This window comes from Saccostrea echinata, unplaced genomic scaffold (genome assembly GCF_033153115.1).
Source record: "Saccostrea echinata isolate AGI-Se365-2 ecotype Australia unplaced genomic scaffold, CSIRO_AGI_Sech_v1 ptg000017l, whole genome shotgun sequence".
In the NCBI taxonomy this organism is placed as follows: domain Eukaryota; kingdom Metazoa; phylum Mollusca; class Bivalvia; order Ostreida; family Ostreidae; genus Saccostrea; species Saccostrea echinata.
In genome coordinates this window covers 735,912-757,587 of record NW_026889766.1, presented here as the reverse complement: position 1 = coordinate 757,587, position 21,676 = coordinate 735,912, and the positions used below count along the sequence as shown (strand labels likewise).

The 21,676-nt window shown below is 35.1% G+C and overlaps 1 protein-coding gene across 1 annotated transcript; it reads left to right on the top strand.

Moving 5' to 3' along the window:
• Positions 1 to 340: 340 nt before the first annotated feature.
• Positions 341 to 15,676, top strand: LOC133189195 (uncharacterized). Its single transcript, XM_061324602.1, has 5 exons — positions 341 to 427; positions 1,724 to 2,160; positions 6,018 to 6,227; positions 6,827 to 6,953; positions 15,429 to 15,676. The coding sequence occupies exons 1-5, from the start codon at positions 341 to 343 to the stop codon at positions 15,624 to 15,626; spliced, it is 1,059 nt and encodes a 352-aa protein (XP_061180586.1). The 3' UTR covers positions 15,627 to 15,676.
• Positions 15,677 to 21,676: the final 6,000 nt, after the last annotated feature.

The following is a 21,676-nucleotide window of genomic DNA, read 5'->3' as shown; positions in this document are numbered from 1 at the left end:
TTAAGACTCGGGCAAGTAATTTAAATGTAACGATAGTCCGTTGGACTAGCAGAATAAAAAAAAAAATTCTCGATCGTCAGTTTACCGTAGCTTTTCTTTGTAGACTGGTTTCTTTTGACCGAGAACTGAGTTAATTTGTTTCTGTCACTTAAGTGTTTGACATTTTAATTTGACGAATGTAATGTTATGTTTTCATTCTGCATGAAAATTGTAGGGCTAGTTAGTTTGAGATTTGGGCTAGTAAATTTTTACCGTTCAGTTGCCTCTGGGCTAGCGGGTTTTCCAGAAAAAATTCAACCCCTGAATGTTTGTAGATTCTTGTTTAATTTTACAGATTAAGATGACTACTAAGGAACATGAGCCAGTTAAAAAAAGAACGAAGAAGAGGACAGCAAGGGATGTTGAAGAGGAGGAAGATTCAAACTCAGTAAGAATAGGCTATTTAGCTCGCCTGAGACAAAAGCTCTAGTAAACTTTTCTGTTTGAGTTGTTTAAATTGTAACCCCATGAGAAAAATCTTCTTGTGAAGAACAGCATGAGGCCAAATAAAAAAAATATGTGTGGTTCCGGTTACCCGACCATCCTTATTTTTTACCCCCGACCCTAAACTTTTTTTTTTTTTTTTTAGCAATTTTCATATTTTTTCCAGAATTTTCCCCAATTTCCATCAATGGCTCCGGTTTAAGTTTTAGTTTCAGCAATGACGACCTCCTTGCACCACATAGTGCAAGTGTTTAATAGTGTTAAATCCAAAGCAAGCTAGCATGTAGGTGTCCCCTACCAATATTTACTAGATCACACCACATCTAAATGTCATTTGCAAAGCAGTGATAGGTATTATTTAGAAAAATTAAGAAAATCATTTTGTTTAAAAAAAAAAAATTAAAAATCCCTACCTACCTACCCTAATTTTTTTGGAGGTGTAACCGGAACCACACATATTTTTTTGTTTGGCCTGACCAGAGTCATATTGCTATGCCAGCATCATAATGTAGTGTAGATTTAAATTTCTTCAAATTGTGGCCATGTGATAGGGTCAGGGTAGGTGTTCAAAGTGTGACAAGAAATATATATAGGAATATTTTCAAATATCTTCTTTTATAGAACAGTAAGGTCACAGATAGATATTGATTAGCCAGCATCCACATGTAGTAAGATTCAAATATATTAACCATGGTGAAATCATTGCTTTTTTTGGGATAGGGTGCATGTACACAAAAGCAGATCAAAATTTGACACAGAAACAAGTAAGGATGTCTTCATAGAAAAATTACAAAATTCTCAAGCAGTGCCAAGGTTATTCCACAGAGGGTTATGGGACATGGGCCTCTTGTTTAGGCGACCATAATTTGATTTTTAGTTTTACGGATTTTTTTTCAGGAAAGGTCATGTCATAGGATGAAAAAAAAGGAGACGATATTACACATTTATTATTTATTGATACATAATTTTGTGAAGTTACACTGTTTTTGAAAACAATGAAACCAATCCAACGATGCTCTCCTTTCACCATTCTGCACGTGTTTTATGTCCAAATTCAAATGTCTAAATGATTTGCTATTATAAAACATGGATTGGACACAAGTGGCTTGAAAAATTCTGGATTTTTATTTTTTTAATGCAAATTTTTAGAGTCAGGGGATCCGTAAAACTAAAAATCAAATTACAGTCACCTTAGATGCTTACAGTTTCAGATATGCATTGTTTTCTGTTTAAATAAAAGGACTCTGAAAATGAAACATTAGGCTCCAGTAATAAGAAGAAATGCCCACCATCAAATCATTCAGACTATTCAACTGATTCAAGCCAATCAAGTAAAGAACAAGGAACCTATTCGACCAGTCATTGGAGTTACAAAGATCTGAAGTCTGTAAATATCTTTTATGAGGAAACACAAGAACCCTTGGAAAAATTTATCAGTGAAGTGAAAGATGTTCTTCAGAGTGAGAGATATTTTTTCCCTGATCCCAGCAAAATGACCAATATTTTGAGGAAACATCTGGAAAATTTGACATTTTCATATGATTTGGCAAAACTTAGAATTGTACGGAAGTATGGTGTCCCTAGAGAGGAGCTGGAGAGAATATCAGAGGAGATGATGGAATATGAACGGCAGTGGACACATGGGGAAGAGCCAGAAGAAACACTACAGAAGAACCAGTAAGTTTATAGTTACCTCTGTCATACGCTTCTGTCAAAATCAGTTTTTCTGATCAAGATTTTCTGTCATCTTAGGTATATTTATACAAGAACCAGGCACGGATCCAGGAATTGAAGTTAAGGGGGGTGTGGGGGCTGCCTTAAGGCCCCCAGTGGGTCCAGGGCTAAGCCCTGGTGGGGGCCAAGGGGGCGAAGCCCCCGGAAGCTCCTGGATTTAGAGATTTTGCAGGGTAAAAATGGGGCCTACCGAGTAGACATTTTTACATTTTCTCGACGAAACTACGATTTACGCCAACTTTAACAGTTTTAGGGGGGCGCGCTCTGGGTGCACCCCCCCTTAAATCTGCCACTGAGAACATGTATATTATGTATTGCACAGGTTTAGAGCCAAAGGCTGAACTTGGTTTTCCTTATTACATAGTGTCTTGTGTTCATCTGTTTGTCACAAGCTGTCATCGCCATTGTCATTACCTTTTCACATCTTCAGCTTCTTCTCTGGGCCACTAAGCCAATATTAATCAGAACCACTGGGCCAATATTAATCAGAACCACTGGGCCAAAATCAACCAGAACCACTGGACCAATATTAATCAGAACCACTGGGCCAATATCAGTAAGAACCACTGGACCAATATTAATCAGAACCACTGGGCCAATATCAATCAGAATCACTGGGCCAATATCAATAAGAATCACTGGGCCAATATCAATCAGAATCACTGGGCTAATATCAATCAGAACCACTGGGCCAAAATCAACCAGAACCACTGGACCAATATTAATCAGAACCACTGGGCCAATATCAGTAAGAATCACTGGGCCAATATCAACCAGAATCACTGAGCCAATATTAATCAGAACCACTGGGCCAATATCAATCAGAATCACTGGGCCAATATCAATCAGAATCACTGGGCCAATATTAATCAGAATCAATGGACCAATATCAGTAAGAATCACTGGGCCAATTTTAATCAGAATCACTGGGCCAATATCATAGTGTTGTACCAATAATCAGAAAACATCGATTGTCGACGAAAAAATGCTACCGATTCCGATGATCGATTATAATTTTTCATAATCGATCATCGGAAACATACACCAGAATCACTGGACCAATATTAATCAGAACCACTGGGCCAATATCAATCAGAATCACTGGGCCAATATTAATCAGAATCACTGGGCCAATATTAATCAGAATCATTGGGCCAAAGTCAACCAGAATCACTGAGCCAATATTAATCAGAACCACTGGGCCAATATCAATCAGAATCACTGGGCCAATATCAATAAGAATCACTGGGCCAATATCAATCAGAACCACTGGGCCAAAATCAACCAGAACCACTGGACCAATATTAATCAGAACCACTGGGCCAATATCAGTAAGAATCACTGGGACAATATCAACCAGAATCACTGAGCCAATATTAATCAGAACCACTGGGCCAATATCAATACGAATCACTGGGCCAATATCAATCAGAATCACTGGGCCAATATCAATCAGAATCACTGGGCCAATATTAATCAGAATCACTGGGCCAATATTAATCAGAATCATTGGGCCAATATCAACCAGAATCACTGAGCCAATATTAATCAGAACCACTGGGCCAATATTAATCAGAATCACTGGGCTAAATATCAATAAGAATCACTGGGCCAATATTAATCAGAACCACTGGCCCAATATCAGTCAGAACCACTGGGCCAATATCAACCAGAATCACTGGGCCAATATCAGTAAGATTCACTGGGTCAATATTAATCAGAATCACTGGGCCAATATCAATTCCGGATGCCATATTAACACTTGGGGATACCCTTCTCTTATAGACAACTACACCTTCACCTCTGAATAAAATTTAATGAGGCTTTCACAGAGTCTTTATTACATATTGTCATTGGGCCAAAGTAAAAAGTACCTTTGTTTCCCCTAACGCGACCGACCCACTTAAAACGTGCCGACTGAAAAGTTTTTTTAAGAAGATTATATAAATATTTTTTTTATTGTTTTTAAACTTTATAAAATACAATTTCATCAAAGTCCGTTTTTTATCAGAACGGTGGCTTTTTTTTTACTCTCATTTGGCGCCCACAACATGTGGCCACAAAGGGTTAGTTCGTGTTATAAAACAATGGTGACGTATGAATCTTATTATATAATCTGATAATCTTTAACCTACTAGAGTCCTACACTCTTGAGACATTACGTGAATTAATTGTACCATGACTAAGGAGTGTTAAGATGGTATGTACAAGTGTCTTCTAAGATAAATGTACGAAGTAGGCATGGCAAAGCCTGCCCCATGAGCAGATGAGGGGTCCACCTTGTGTATACATATCAATAAATTTCACTGCATATTATTTGTTTCGATCTAAAAAAAAAACAGTTCATGTATGATCCTATTTTTACTATAAAGGACCATAGGAGTTGTAAATATGTCTTTGTATAATTATTTCATCTTGATAAATGTAATTCAGATGTCCTTTCTTCCTACCTTTAATCTATGGGGTATTAATTTCGTGACTATGACATAAGATATATGAAACTTTGATCATTTTAGATATGGTTTGGTTGAATTAAATGTTCTTTATACATGTGCACTCGTTCCAAATAGTATTGAAATCTTTAAAACTGGCTTATGGTACGGCTTCCTGAGACGTATAGCGTATTTTTCTTTAGTTAGGCCCTTGAAAATAGGTTGTTTCTTTGCTTTAAATTATTTTTAAGAAATTGTTGGGCCGGTGAAGGGCACCTTATTTAGACTTTTACTCGGCACTTATAGCCATTGATCATTAGTGAAGCATCAGTAAGGGATCTTTTTTTCGTGCCAACATCTACATGTATACTGCGACACTGGACCTGCGTTTTTTTACCGTTTCATTTGACTGACCAGTCCCTTGTCAGGACCTGTGACTTAGACTTTTACTCGGCACTTATAGCCATTGATCATTAGTGAAGCATCAGTAAGGGATTTTTTTTTCGTGCCAACATCTACATGTATACTGTGACACTGGACCTGCGTTTTTTTACGGTTTCATTCGACTGACCAGTCACTTGTCAGGACCTGTGACTTAGAATGAGCTCCTAAATTACGTTGTGACTCCAAAACGAAACACTAGAATCACTGCACCACGCGAGGCCCTTGACATTTTGTCTGTGTAAGTACTCGAAGATGATAGTAGGTTTGAAAAATATACTCGGATGTCCGATGGTTGAGTATTTACAATTCTTGTATTTTTGTAAATATTCGATTTCAGTAAATTTACGCATGCCTGAGTTATTTCACAAGTTCAAATGAATAATATTTGTGAATTAATTTATCGTACATGTTGCTTCATTTGTATGATATTCGGTTTAAAAATCTGTTTCTTTTGTTCTTTTTTATTTATAAAGATAGGTATTTTTAAAACTGCTGTCAGAAAAAAAAATAATTTACCTACCTACCTACCCAACTTGAGATTTTAGGGTGGGGTTAGGGGAAACAAAGATATTTTTAATGATGGCCTTGTGACCCTCTATTTTACATTTCAATCAGACAGATATTTTTGATTTCCCACAGCAATAACTGGTCTTTGCCATTATACTCTTATGGGAGCAGGGGGTATCATTTTGTGAGCTCAGTGCTCACAGTACCTCTAGTTTTTAACTATTTCAGTGTAAGTTCCATGTAAAAGTGTGTGAGGTTTAAAGTTTTCTTGCTTCAGTCAATTCAAAGTGCACAGTTTATTGGTAAAACTTATAATGTGATGCTACCATGGTATTGATGAAATAGTCTTATTTAGTTAAGTTAAAAACAAAAATAGCAAAAATAAGAGAAAAACTGACATATTTCTTTTCAATTCAGCTTTTATGAAGCATTGGACTCATCTATGAAGAACCATGCACTGAAACTAATAATCAAATTGGACTTTGCTGTGGGAGATTTTGCATATCAGACTATTCAACTTGCCAAACAAATTCTAATTGGAACAGATTGTCCCGAGGATACAGAATGTAGAAATATTTTCCAGATTTACTGTGAATTTTTTGGAAGGATATTCTTTCTAACTAGTGGGTGAGTTGATTTAGTTCATTAGTACCAGGCACAAGTTGACTTAACTTTCCAGATAAGAACAATATAAAAATTAATCCTCCCTTCCCCTCACTGCAGAAAAAAAATTGAGATAGATACTACAGTTTTTTAAAGCTGAATTAAGAACCAGAATTAAATTTCCAGATAAAAAAAATATAAAGTCGTCCTTTCACCTCACTGCAGAAAAAAATTGAGATAGCTACTACAGTTTTTCAAAGCTGAATTATGAACCAGAATAAAATTGGACACTTCCAATTCCTCTGATCTTGAACAAATGACCTTAGACACACTCTGTGGACATAAGCAGCCTTTTATTAGTTTTAAAGTTTTAATAGTCATAGGTCGGGTGCAGTTACTTTGTTTTGTCATTATGTAATTCTGTCGTAACTTTGACCTCCCTAGTACCTTTTGAACTATAGAAGTTAGAAACTTTATTTGACATAATTATAGAAATATATGAGCATGATAAGAGCTTTGATATTTAGTAATCACTATATTCATCTGTTTGTTTGTCTATGCAGCTCATACTATAAACCGGAATGTCTTAGTTGTGTTTCTACAATGCTTTAATTTTTTTTCAGTGTAGTAATTCAGGGGTCCTTTACTTTTCAAAATCGAATCCTGAGGATCACTCCTGATATTGTCTATCATTACATCCCTGATAAATGTCGTAATTCAGAGGATGAGCAACTCTTGTTTATTATACAGGTAATTATTAGGCCCCATCTTCAAAGATGGGAGGGCATATTGCTTTGCTGCTGTCTGTCCATTGGTCTGTCTGTCGGTCCACCAACAGTTTCCATACATTTTCTCCGTTGACGTTGCACATACTGAAATGAAATTTGGTATACAGATTTATCATAAGAATATATCTAAGTCAAGTTCTGTTTTGGGTACTATCAAGCAATTTTTGACAGAGTTTGGCCTTTTGGACTTAGAAAAATTCCAATTATTTGCAGTTTCCATTCATTTTCTTTGCAGAGGTTGCACATTCTGAATTGAAATTTGGTATACAGATTTATCATCAAAATATCTAGGTCAAGTTCTGTTTTGGGTATGATCGAACAATTTTTGACAAAGTTATGCCCCTTGACTCAGAAAAATTCCAATTATTTGGGGGGAAGGGGGCATAAGTGTTTCACATTTCACAAACATCTTTTGTTTTACTTTTAATTAAGTAACACTGAAAGTTGATGATGTTAAATGATTGAATGATTGTTGCATGTTTACAGATGACAGACAATCATTCCTGAAACTTTCAGATTTCAATCTGACACTTAGCTATTCTGAGGACTTGTGCAGGCAAAGTTTTTAGTCCAAAATTAAAAAATTGTCATTTGCAATAAAAAGGTGATTTTTTCCTTTTATTTACAAGAAATCAAAATCCTCAATATCAAGTCTGTGACTTTTTTGAAACAGATAGAGTAGTTCTTTTTTAAAAAAAGAAAGAAAAACTTTCCTATTGCAGGCAATGGAATACATGTATATCACTTCAAACTGACCCAGATGTTGCAATTGAAAGAACAGTAGAACTGAATTCAAATCAGCGTGAACAATGAATATTTTTAAATTTTGTGAAATTTGAAATATTTAGAAAGAAGAAGGTGCGGTTTTAGCTTTATTGTGCCCTAAAAATTTAATGTTTTCAAAAAGTTTTGAACCTGGCTTAAATATGAGTTGAGTCTCTGACTGTGATAAATCAGGAAAAAATATGGCATAAAGGAGTACCATTCTGGAAATATGACATCATTAATTTGATGCATTTCTCTATTTTGAACAGAAAAAGCCTCAAAATGACCAATTCAAGGGTTTTTTTCTTTACAAAATAGTGTCCACAGCTTTCGCCCACTTTAATTTTCAGATATGTTGTGTAAAATTCTTTGAAAAACCACATATCTCAAAATTTTTGTGGGCGATGCCTGTGGACAATATTATCTGAAAGAAAATTTCATTGAAAATTGGTGTCTTCTACAACTTTTTGAGAAAATACGGGAAAATGTACAAGTTTATGATGTCACAATTAGCATTTAGAAGGTCATGTGAGAAAAATGATTTTATGATCTTTCTGCATAGAATTTCCATGATTCAGAAAGTATGAGTTTTAATTTTTTACATCACTTTCATTTTTAAAAAAACACAGGTTAAGATTTGTATTGAAACCATACCTTGTTCTTTGTTCCATTTTGTTTTCATGCTGATGCAGCCATTTTAGAAATTTAAAGCCCCAGAATGTTGAATATACACTTACACTTCAATATTATGTAGATTGATATACATTAAGATGAAAAGAAAAAAAAATTAGAAAATATCCCCGTTTTAGTATCACATAAGCTAAAAGCTACGTGTAGCATGATCTTTCCTGATTGAAGCTTGTCCGACATCCCTATGTTGCCTTTTCTGTGTTGTCTGTCCTGTGTTGCCTGTCCTGTGTTGTCTGTCCTGTGTTGCCTGTCCTGTGTTGTCTTTCCTGTGTTGTCTATCCTGTGTTGTCTGTCCTGTGTTGCCTGTTCTGTGTTGTCTATCCTGTGTTGTCTGTCCTGTATTGTCTGTCATGTGTTGCCTGTCCTGTGTAGTCTGTCCTGTATTGTCTTTCATGTGTTGCCTGTCCTATGTTGCCTGTCCTGTATTGTCTGTCCTGTCCTGTGTTGCCTGTCCTGTCCTGTGTTGCCTGTCCTGTGTTCTGTCATGTGTTGCCTGTCCTGTGTTGTCTGTCCTGTATTGTCTGTCCTGTCCTGTGTTGCCTGTCCTGTGTTGTGTGTCCTGTGTTGTCTATCCTGTCCAGTGTTGTCTGTCCTGTGTTGCCTTTCCTGTGTTGTCTGTCCTGTCCTGTATTGCCTGTCCTGTCCTGTGTTGCCTGTCCTGTGTTGCCTGTCCTGTCTCTCCTGTCCTGTGTTGTCTGTCCTGTGTTGCCTGTCCCGTGTTGTCTGTCCTGTGTTGCTTGTCCTGTGTTGTCTGTCCTATGTTGTCTGTCCTATGTTGTCTGTCCTATCCTGTGTTGTCTGTCCTGTATTGTCTGTCCTGTCCTGTGTTGCCTGTCCTGTATTGTGTGTCCTGTGTTGTCTGTCCTGTCCTGTATTGCCTGTCCTGTCCTGTGTTGTCTGTCCTGTGTTGCCTGTCCTGTCTCTCCTGTCCTGTGTTGTCTGTCCTGTGTTGCCTGCCCTGTGTTGCCTGTCCTGTGTTGTCTGTCCTATGTTGTCTGTCCTATCCTGTGTTGTCTGTCCTGTGTTGCCTGTTCTATGTTATCTGTCCTGTGTTGTCTGTCTTGTGTTGCCTGTCCTGTGTTGTCTGTCCTGTCCTGTGTTGCCTGTCCTGTGTTGTCTGTCCTGTCCTGTGTTGTCTGTCCTGTGTTGCCTGTCCTGTCTCTCCTGTCCTGTGTTGCCTGCCCTGTGTTGTCTGTCCTGTGTTGCCTGTCCTGTGTTGTCTGTTCTATCCTGTGTTGTCTGTCCTGTGTTGTCTGTCCTGTGTTGCCTGTTCTATGTTATCTGTCCTGTGTTTTCTGTCCTTTGTTGCCTGTCCTGTGTTGTCTGTCATGTGTTGCCTGTCCTGTGTTGTCTGTCCTGTGTTGTCTGTCCTGTCCTGTGTTGTCTGTCCTGTGTTGTCTGTCCTGTCCTGTGTTGCCTGTCCTGTGTTGTCTGTCCTGTGTTGCCTGTTCTGTGTTGCTTGTCAACTTTCAACAAGTTCAACTCCTTTTCAATTTCTTCTCCAGAACCACTGATAAAATTTTCTCAATTTTCTTGCCACAAAGCATCCTTTGGTGAAATGAATCAAGATTTGTTGATATGTAGGGCCACATACATCCTCTCTCATAGAAAGTAATTAAAAGATAGTAAAACCATCCCATGAACCACAGGGTTAGAAAAGACAAAACTTATGGAAATGCTTCTTTATAAAGTGTAGATTCAAATTTGTTCATTTTAAGGCCCTTGGGATAGGGTGAGGCCACAAGTATGAACAACATTGGAATATATAGGAAAATATTTCTCAAAAAGAACAGAGACATGTTTAATTAAATAGTAATGTGTATTAAGATGCAAGCATCCTCTAGGTATTACAGAATCAAGTTTATTCAAGTTATGGCCCTTGGGAAAGGGTTGGACCACAATAGGGAATATACATTTTACATTGGAATATATAAGAAATATATCTTTAACAATCTCCTTAAGAACAGCAGCATGACTGTGCTCTCAGATGCCTTGTACATAATTCGGTGGTGCACGTTCATTTGGGGAATTCAGCGTAAGGGTTTGGGGAATGTTAGAGAGCACATTAATCCAAATTTGTAAGAGAACAATGATTGTTTATCAACGTGTTACACACTACACATTCAATCCAGTGGCATATTCACCCTTTAGGTAGAAATTAACTCATCCCCAAAGAGCTAAATCCACGAAGGGGCTAAATCGGCCAGGTAATCAAAATAAATGAAACTTTCTCACATATTACTTTAAGATTTGTATGTTGTAAAACAATTTATTTTTTAACAATATCTTTTCTGGTTTTCTTTTTACATTCGTTTAAATTTGGTATTGTTTTCCTCATTAATACTATCACGTCATTACGTTGACGTTACATACTTTAACGTCGTGACGTTGACATTTTGTATAAGAAAGTAACATATGTACATATGGAATAAAAATAACCAATATGGGCTCTTCTTTAAAGTTTTGGGAAAATTTTACTATGAATTTTTCAAGAAGTTCTGATTTAATTAAAGCTATTTGCACTCTAAAGAAATGCCAAATATTTGTTATATACAACGGTTGTCTGGTATTATCGTTGATACATGTAACACTTTTTAAATGATAATAAGAGACACGTTAAACTGAAAACAACAAAAAAGTACTTTTTAATAACAAAAACATAAAGTTAAAATGAAAAGTTGCGTTAAAAATGAATACGTTTGAAGTTACCATCTATTTTATTGTAATTTTGAGAATTTCGTTGCACTTCGTAATTGATGGCATTTCCCGGACATTTGAAATGAAATTGTAGTTCATACATGAAATACACGTACAATAGTGATGTTTGACGGTAATCCTGCGCACCACAGATTGACAGGAAAGAAGCCACTACAGTCTTTTAAACAAGAGTGATTCAAAGCATCAAATCGGCCGCAAAAAAATTAAGAGTCCAACGAAAACACAAGATTTCCGAAATATTTGAATTTCAAAACGGAACCTGAAAATAAAAAAAACAAGATAAACGGAAATGGCAGTATACCACTTTACTCAATGTAAATTACTTAATCGAAATAAAGTTCACTAATTATGATAAATATGTTATATCATCAAAGAGAAACGTTTTTTATATAGCCACAATAGGTATGAAGATTTCAGATGACAAAAACGATCGAATTAATTATTGCTAACTAATCGTTTTCTTATCATATCATATCTTACACACTCCCATTTTGGGGAGTACCTATTATAAACCCTTTTAATAAAATCATAAAGTAATGGTTATCTGGTGAGAAGTGAAAATTAAATTGAAACATAACAACATCTAAGACTTTCATATAGTTCAAAACCAGTTTTAACATTTTACTCATAATTTTCAAATATTTAAAATAACATTTCGTTTCTCCATGTGCAATTTCTAACACAACAACTAATAGATAGGCGATAATGAGTACAGAAGACGATAAAATAATCATAATATCGTATACATATTGCATATATGAGATTTTTAACTTGGATGTTTTCGGATCGTTACTCTTTGTAATTAAACAAAAATATACGAAAAACAGCTACTGGCAGTAGTAAATGGCAATAATTACAGACCGTCTAAAAAAAAAAATGTAGGCCACATGTCGAGCCCCCCTCCCCCTCCCCCCCCCCCCCCCAAAAAAAAAATATGTTCAAATGCCCGATCTATGAAGTTATATTCTATAAAGACATCCTTTCAAAAAAAACAAATAGATAGACAAGCAAAATTTGCAATTATATCTGTTAATAATAATAATAATACATTCAGGATACATGGCCGTAGGAAACGGGGGGTGGCCATGCCCCTCCCCCTCCCCCCAAATAATTTTGCCGATATATAGTATACTATATAAAACAAAGCCACTATATGCTTGTGCCCCGTCAGTAAAAACGTCTGATCCCCCCCCCCCCCCCCCCCCCCCCCCCCCGTTTTTTTTATTTTGCTTGTCAAGGTATTTTGGTAGTTGATAGTGCCCCCAACTGAAAATGTATGGCTGTGCCCCCCTCCCTCCAAACTGAAATTGCTACCTAAGGGCCAGGGATCTATAATAAATTTATGCAATGACCGAGTCACGAAAAATCAATCGTTTTTAAATTAAATTTTTATCAAGGAGATTGAAAAAAAAATGCCGGAAAACTGCTATTGAATTTATTAGTTTTTTTATACGATATATATATACAGGACTAATATGATTGGCATTGTTTTTTATTCACTTTACTACTTTCTTGTTTAAATGGCAGCAGTAATTGATCGAACTGTCCCACGTATTTAATGAGTGAGAGTGGGAATCCCGAACCCCCCCCCCTCCTCCCAATAACCGCTGTCTTTTTTTTTTTTTTTTTTTGTAAATGTAATAGGTTATTTTTTTTGCTTCTTATTTTATATCAATGCTCTAATCTCCCTTTCATGAATTTACACTACTACATTATAAACATGCTTGCTAATCTTGGTTGCCCTCTCTCCCTTGGGTCTGCTACATTTAAGCGGAGTAACTCAAAATAGAAGAGATAGCAAGTAGCCTCCCTTTGACATTTTTTTTTTCATGTGTTGGCTAGGTCATGTAGCATGCATGCGATATTGAAATTACTTCAAACCATAAATAGTTGTCACTGCCTTGGTAGTATATAAGTTATTCGTTTAAACAATATAGGGCATTTTTCTTATAGAGGCCTATCACAAAAATTACAAGTGATCTGTAAAATCAATCTATTGTTTATTTGATCTGTCAACTCGAATTTTCTAGGTTCAATACTTCGTAACATAATTTATGTTAAGAAGTCTCGGATCAGTAAAGGTTTTCACTAATAAATATTAATTAATCTTTTCTCTTAAAATGCCACTGGCGATTTCTGAAATGCATGTTGGGTATGGGTTTTATTTATAATACATGTATAACGTTAGTTATAATAGACTCTATTGCATAACGTTAACCATTTGAATGCTGTCGATGCAGACTTCACGACATACACAATTTATGTTTTTTAAGGTGGCAAAACAATCATTATAAATACGTCTTGGTAGTTGCATCCGATGTAAATTGTTTGATATTCTACGCTATTCCGACTCTGCCACTCAGGAGAAAATAAAGATGTAGCCTACATGTTTCTCGGGTGATCTCCCTTTGATTACATAGTGACCATGGTGACGAGGAGCCGGGAGTTGGAAAACAAATTCAAAGCATAAATTAATAGGCTGTCAGAGGAAAAGAAAACACATTATCACTTTTTTTAAAAAAACATTTCAGCATAATGATGAGTTATAGATCAACTTCTTGAAGGAAAAGTCTTGGGTCAGGACTGAGGCACGTAGTACACAAAATGTCCAACATGCAGTCAAGCTTAGCGAGAATTTTTCATACTTTTTTGCACCACAACACAAAATAACTTATAAAAAATATAACATTCGCATTTCGAAACCTTTTAATATTTACAAAAACAATATAGAAACTTTTTCTTTTCTATTAATGTAGGGTAATCCACGCTATTTTCACAGTGTGAGTCGGTGCTAAGGTATTTGAAGCGAACGAAAAGTATTAATTTCGATGTGGCCACACCCCTCGAACAAAATAAAAAAATACTTTATTTATTCATATTTTAATCCTCTTTTCAATGGTATATATTTTATTTTGTTCGAAGGGTGTGGCCACAGCAAAAATTTGAACCAAAGACGAAAAAAATGCTTTATTTTGATAAAAACTAGCAAAGTGCGCGTGTTATGACTTTTTCTGTACAAATATGACGTCATCAAATAAAAAAATTGGCTCAAACTTTTTAAGTTTGATACCCAAGGATAATATTTCTTTTGTTAATTTTCTTCTTCCCCTCAGTTTAATTTTCGTGAAAAAATAGGCCGATTTAGCCCCTTCATGGATTTAGCTCTTTACAAGTTTTTCAAATTTTAGATGCTCAGGCCATCTTTAAAACTAATCTTTATTTGCCCACTTCCAACACAGGATATAAACTAGAAATATGTTCATAGGACATGAATGCCCTGCCGAGGGTATATTAGTAATGCAACATTTTAACACAAATTGAGAAAAGTTAGGTCAAGGTCAAAGGAAAGGTCAAGGTGAAAAAATATTGATGCAGTTGAATAGCTTACATCAGTATGTATCAGCATATGAAGTTTGACACTAATTTAAGAAAAGTGAGGTCAAGGTCAAAGGAAAGGTCAAGGTCAAAAATTGTTGATGCAGTTGAAAAGGTTACATCAATATGTATTAGCATATGAAGTTTGATAAAAATATTATGAATGGTTTCTTTAGAACTGAGCTAAACACTAATTTAAGAAAAGTGAGGTCAAAGGAATGGTCAAGGTCAAAAAATGTTGATGCAGTTGAATAGCTTACATCAGTATGTATCAACATATGAAGTTTGATAAAAATATTATGAATGGTTTCTTTAGAACTGAGCTAAACACTAATTTAAGAAAAGTGAGGTCAAGGTCAAAAGAAAGGTCAAGGTCAAAAAATGTTGATGCAGTTGAATAGCTTACATCAGTATGTATCAACATATGAAGTTTGATAAAAATATCTTGGATAGTTTCTTTGAAACTGAGCTTTGAACAGAGCTAAACGCAAAGTGTAATGGAAGGACAGACAGAAGGACGGAAGATGGACATGACAAACACTATATGCCCCGGCCATATTCATGGCGGGGCATAAAAAGATGGGTGAGTAGGTAGCTAAGAAACTTTTTTTTCATAAATTTTCAATTCAATGCTAAACTTTCAAAATTAATTGAAAATGGAGCTTTCAATAAAATAAGATGGTTGTTGATGTGGATAAAAAAAAAAAAAACCAGGCTGAAAAAAAAAGTGTTTTCTAGTGGTTAGAAAAAGTTTTGAGTTCGTCCATTTTTAGTTGGTCAGGAGAGGGCAAACAAACAATTTATTTTTAAAGATGGCCTGGTGAAGGACCAACTGACTAAAACAGCCAAATTTGTGTGAGTTCTTAGATTTGTTATCCTTAAATTATAGGCAAATAGAGCTGCAGATTCTCCTGAGGATGCGACAGACATTAAAGAGATAGTGGGAGAAGATATTATGGGACAAGTTGGAGCAGAGCTTATTGGCCTGTCACGTCGTTCAGTATTTTATCCAAATAGTCTTGGAATCATTTGTATGGAAACAAAAGTAAGAATTCCTCACCCATTACAAGCAGATGTGATGGCATAAACTAAACCAGGATCATAATTCTTTATATGTAAAATTGATGGAAAGTGAAATCTTACTTGCAAATGTCAAATCTCAATGACAAATATAATAAAAAATACTGAGAGACAACAATATGGGTAAACAGGTCTGCATCATTAAAAGCATTGGAACCATGTCAGCCATAGTAAATTTGAATCAGCAAGAATCAGCCAGCATGTAGGCATGATTCTTAGAGACTAATGCAGGGATTTATGTAAAAGTTATTACTTCTTATTCAACATAACAAGATGTGCAACTGGAACTTTCAAAGAAAAGATGAAACTTATGTGAAAGCTTCATTACATACGATTCAAGTCTGTTCATATCATGACCCCAGGGGATAGGGGGTCCACAACAGGGGTCAAAGTTTTACACAAAAGTATTGGAAACATCTTTAAAAAATCTTCTTGTTAAGAACAGCAAATCCATTTTTAGTCATATTAATATAGAAGCATCCTAAGGTAGAGTAGATTCAAATTTGTTCAAATCTTGACCCTAGGGGGTAGGGCGGGGCCACAAAATAACACTATTTTTTAGCTCTTCTGAGTTTTTCAGTTAATGCAGGGTTAGAAACTCCCTAAAATTACAACTCGCAAATAATTGCAAGTTCTATGAAAGTGAACTCGCAATTTTATAACACTACTCGCAATTTTCATATAAAAGCCTTTTCAAAATTAAAATTAAATACCGATACATGTAACTTAAGGAATAAGTAACTACTGTTTGTTCAATACACAAAATACAACTACAATTTGAATTTTATTCAAATTATTGATTTAAATCAAAAGCATTGTGTTCTGTCATATTATATAATTTTGCTAAGTTTCAATGCATGTTTTTTTTTCTCCTCACTTTATCTTGATAATTTAACTGCAATACGAGGAAATAAATCTTTGATACTGTATTTAAACATCTATTATAATAAAGTGACAAAGTTCTGACAAATTTTATAATAGAGTTTCAGAAATAAGTCATTCACAACTGTTTTCTTTTGCGAGGTTATATTTAACTCTTTTCTCATCCCTCTTTATTTTTCAAGATTTCAAATGAAACATATGATCATCATTGTTGGTGCTGTTCATTTGTTTTCAGCACCCTCTCCCAACTGCCGTTTTAAAAAAAAAAAAAAAAAAAAACTAGCCATGCTGATATTTAAAGAAGGGGGAAAATGAAAACTATAATCAAGAAGGGACTGATTTTTTCTCAAGGAAAAATAATCAAATCGCAAGTTTTTGCGAGTTACCTAATTTTTAACTTGCAATTTAGGAATTCTAACTCGCATTTTGTGAGTTATATATAGTGAATTTCGAACCCTGTGATGCCTCATGGGGCCTTGAAATGTGTCAACCATAAAGTAGGTCACCATGTCCTTTTTCTGGAAATTTTTTGCTAATCATTTTCAAAACATTTTAGTTCATTATTTCGAATACTGAGAGGTTTAGAATCATCTGCTCGTTTGTAATTGTAATACGAAGAAATAGTAGTATGAACTAATAAGTTGATGCACAATGGGGTCTTGGAACACAATGACCCATGGGGTCTTGGAACACAATGACCTACTTTTTACATTTTGCAGGTACTCATTTTATATTGTTTTAGATGCATATTTTGAACACTTTATACTCTAAGATCATCAACTTAAGGCCTCAGAGTATATCAACCAAAAAGTAGGTCACAGTGACTTAAATGGCTTAATTCAAATATTTTACTAAGTGGCCTGGAATCATCAAACTGTCAGTTGATGCAATCTTTGATTATTTAATATGTTTTCTCTTGTAGTTGATTTTTGTTTTCCTGAAAATATCAATGGAGCATTCAGTCAGCATACATAGTGGAGATAAAGGATCAGCAGAAGATCCAGGGAAGATTATGTACACTGAGCCATTTGACATTCTTAAACCAGAAGACAGACTGAAAATGGCAGATTTCATGTTCTGGCTAGGATATATTCAAAATCGCAGACGATATCCCTCTCTCTGATTGTCATCAATGTTAAACTAAGGACCCTTTAAGTACATTTGTTGTTTATTTGTAGATAAGGGAGGGCATATTGCTTTGCTGCTGTCTGTCTGTTTGTTGGTCCCCCAACAGTTTCCATTCATTTTCTTTGCAGAGGTTGCACATAATGATATGAAATTTGGTATACAGATTTATCATAAGAATATCTAGGTCAGGTCTTGTTTTGGGTATGATCAAGGAATTTTTGACAGAGTTATGCCCCTTCGACTTAGAAAAATTCCAATTATTTGCTCTCTGTTCATTATCTCTGCAAAAGTTGTACAAATAAATTACTGATATATCATGAGAAATGTGTTTTTGCCAAAGATGTGATATTGTAGAATACTTTTTCTGGTTGATGCATCTCAGATAGTACCGGTAGGTGACCCCTATTGATTTGAAGTTCAAAAGGTCAATTTTATTTCCATGTACACTGTCCATAATGTATACTGCCCATAATAAAGGCTTGTGCACCCTATAATGTATGTCCGGGGGGGGGGGGGGGGGGGGGGGGCATAAGTGTTTCACAACCATCTTTTGTTACTTAATAGATTGGTTACTGACTGTCCATAGGAATATGTCAGGTTGTTCAAATCTAGGGACTGTCCATAGGAATATGTCAGGTTGTTCAAATCTATGGAAGGCGAGGCAAAGTATTTTGTTTTGTCAAGGACCAATAACAGTTAACAAACCTACCTAGATCAATACAGTTAAGAGACTTTTTTGTCTGTGCAAATATCCAAATATTAAGGAGTAGAGAAAATTTTCAAAGATTTATTTTTGATATCTGACCAGCAAAGCCCTCAGCCATGAATTTCAAAGCTTGAGTACTCATCATTTTTCAAAACAATTTGCCTACTAGATGTCAATGACTTAAGACATGTTATTTTTTGTTACATTTAGATATAATGCATTTTCAGAATATAACCAATTTAGCCCCACCCCATAGCCTGAACCATTAAGCCAAAGGCCATTTATTTATTTCACAGTTTTAGAAGAAGGTTCATGAGAACTGAGTACCTTTTTTATTGCAGCAATGTAGTTTAAATCATTTTGTTGAAATTTCAGATTATATATTATTGTTGTATATCTGTGATTGTATATGTCTATGCATTGTATATATTAAGTATACACATAATTGTTGTATATCAGTGTTTGTGTACAAGTTTATTTGTTGTATATCAGTGACTGCATATAAGTCTCTTTGTTGTATATTTGTGATTGTATATATTAAATCTAATTGTTGTATAACAGTGATTGTATATGTCTATTTGTTTTATATCAGCCATTTATTTAAATATATTTGTTGTATATCAGTGATTATATATAAATGTATTTGTTGATATCAGTCTATTTGTTGTATATCATTTATTAAAGGAAGTAAAAACTAACGGAATGGAGGTCTGAAAAAACATGCAATATAGGAGAACACGGAATGACCTTGGATCAACGTCATGAAACACCCTCAGATCTTGTACAATCTTTGTACCCAGTGTGAACTTCCAATAATTTTCCATTGCTAAGTTATGGCCCAGACAAGAATTTTGTATGTTTTCTGTCAGTGTCCTTGAACTTGCCAGAATGACCTTGGATCAAGGTCATGAAATACCCTCATGTCGTACACAATTTTTGTTAGAAGTAAGAGCATCCAATGATTCTGCATTACAAAGTTAAAGCTTGGACAAGAATTTTCCAATTTTCTTTCATTGACCTTGAACTTCCAGTATGACCTTGTGTTAGGTGTGGACAAACCCACTGGTCATGAACAAACTCCATACCAAGTATGAACTTTCAATAATTTTCTATTACAAAGTTATGGGTAGTACAAGAATTTTATACTTTTTCTGCCAGTGACCTTGAACTTGCATTATTGACTTTAGGTCCATAAGCAATCTCTGCATCAAGTATGAGCTTCCAATGAATATCTATCACAAAGTTATAGCCTGGACTGTTAGATAGTCGAGGGAATTCTTACATATACCCCCCAAACTTCCTTTGCAGGGGGTATAATAATTCCTGTTCTGATTGTAGCATTCTAACATTCAGAGGTTATACTTCGTATATATATTACTTGTGATCTAAAAGTGTACCTTGATCTTGAATAAAGGTCAATTGGACAAGTTCAAGAACACTGGAAGAAAAAGTGTAAAAGAACGAGTGCACTTATGGGCCCCGGTAAAATGTGAAAAAATGAATCAAATTAAGCATATTTTTTCATCTCAGATCATTAATTGATATCTAAACCATAAGATTCAACAAATTTTATCGGTGAAATTCAAAAATATACAAAGAGCAAAGCCATACAATGTGATAGGGGTCAGCCGACATTCGTGATTTTCTATAGTAAATCGAGGACGGTCATTCATTTCAAAGCTTTTGTTTCCTGTCAGCCTAACGTTGTACAAACTTGTGAGAATGACAAAAAAGAAAAACCCATTATACATTTATAAAACTTGTGTGAAAGTAGGAAATTTCTACAAGATTAGGCTTGTACTCAAAATATTAAAAATGTATAAAAAGTTCAATGTTTTTTCTATAGCAAGCGAGAGCTATTTACCTGTATGACCTGTTGAACCCACCCGTGGAATAAATTATTTAAAATACCGGTAGCCACGTGAGTTCTACCCAGGTAAACGTTTTTCAAAGGTGCTCACTGTAAAAGATAGCAACGTTTTGTATCATAATATCGAAGTCGTGCCGCATAGAGAAGTTTGTATGTATTTGGTTTCATGAACACGGGAGGGTTGGGAGAGTTTAGTGTCGTTAAAATGTCATCATACATAAAGCGTCAAACATTTTTAACATTCATGCAAGACAATGGTTACGGTATTGAAAGCCACCTAAATACACCTTTTTTCATTTTAAAATTTAAGGATACTAATGTTAATACTTATTGTGTTATTTCAGATGCAAGCGTGCAAATTTCTTAGTTTGATTACTATGGCTACAGGCATCTATACAACTTCATTCGATTTTTTTCTCAGGTAAAATAGCGCAAGAAGTATCATTCGGTAAACGCGCCCGTCAATGATCCACTATCAGATTGTTCAAGTGTCCGATTTAAATGTCTCCTCCCCTTGATTTAAATAAAGGAAACTCAAAATAGGTTCGGTACGACTTTTCCGGATTTGGGGTATCTATATGCATTTAAAAATCTTCAATTGTTTCAAATCCATGCTGATTTAGGTGATGTTTTAACGTGATTTTAATTAGAAATATCCACTTGTGTTTAACTATTACCGAAAAAGAACAATTTGGTAATATATTCTACAGTAAAACGGCACTGAAAAAGGGCCCATTAAGCATTGCTTAAGTGCACTTGTCCTTTGTGTCTAATCCATAACTTTAAAAAGAAGAACATTCAAAGTTCGAACTTCGCATAAAAATTCCTTGACCTGAAAGTGTGTCCTGACCTTGACCAAAGGTCATTTGGGCAAGTTCAAGGTCAATAGCAGAGACCAAGTTTTTATCTGTTTGACTACAATGATGGAGCAAAACTCCTGCATACACAATTTTCATTTTATTCATCAATATTCTCAGCTCAAGATCTCACAATGTTAACAATTTCATTTCATTATTTTCTATTACATGAATATTCTAATAATGCATATTAAATTGAATTAAAAAAACCATGTCACAGATCATGAAATAATAATGAGCAAATGTAGTAAAATATCTATATAACAAGATAAACCTGTAATGTAACCATTTCAACAAGTTTATGATTTGTGATTTGTACGGGAGTAAATTCCCACTGAACAACCATACACTGTTTATACTCATTAGGTACAATTATGATCAAATGAAAGAAAAAGTTAGCAAACTCACATACCCCACACTCCCACATTGCATGACAATGCTACACTTTAATGAATGGCAATACTATGCATTAAATACAACAAATAATTACCTCCCTCCTCCCCTTTTACAGATGTTTGTCAAATCAGAATCAGATCTGTAATATCTGGAGGTGCATAGAATAAAACATTTCCAAACAAGAAAACAGCTTTTCTTCATCATTTAAATTCATAATG

Coding starts and splice junctions, on each gene's coding strand:
- LOC133189195 (XM_061324602.1), top strand. CDS start 341: ATGACTACTAAGGAACATGAGCCAGTTAAAAAAAGAACGAAGAAGAGG. Junction 428..1,723: donor AGGAGGAAGATTCAAACTCA/GTAAGAATAGGC, acceptor TTTAAATAAAAG/GACTCTGAAAATGAAACATT. Junction 2,161..6,017: donor GAAACACTACAGAAGAACCA/GTAAGTTTATAG, acceptor TTTTCAATTCAG/CTTTTATGAAGCATTGGACT.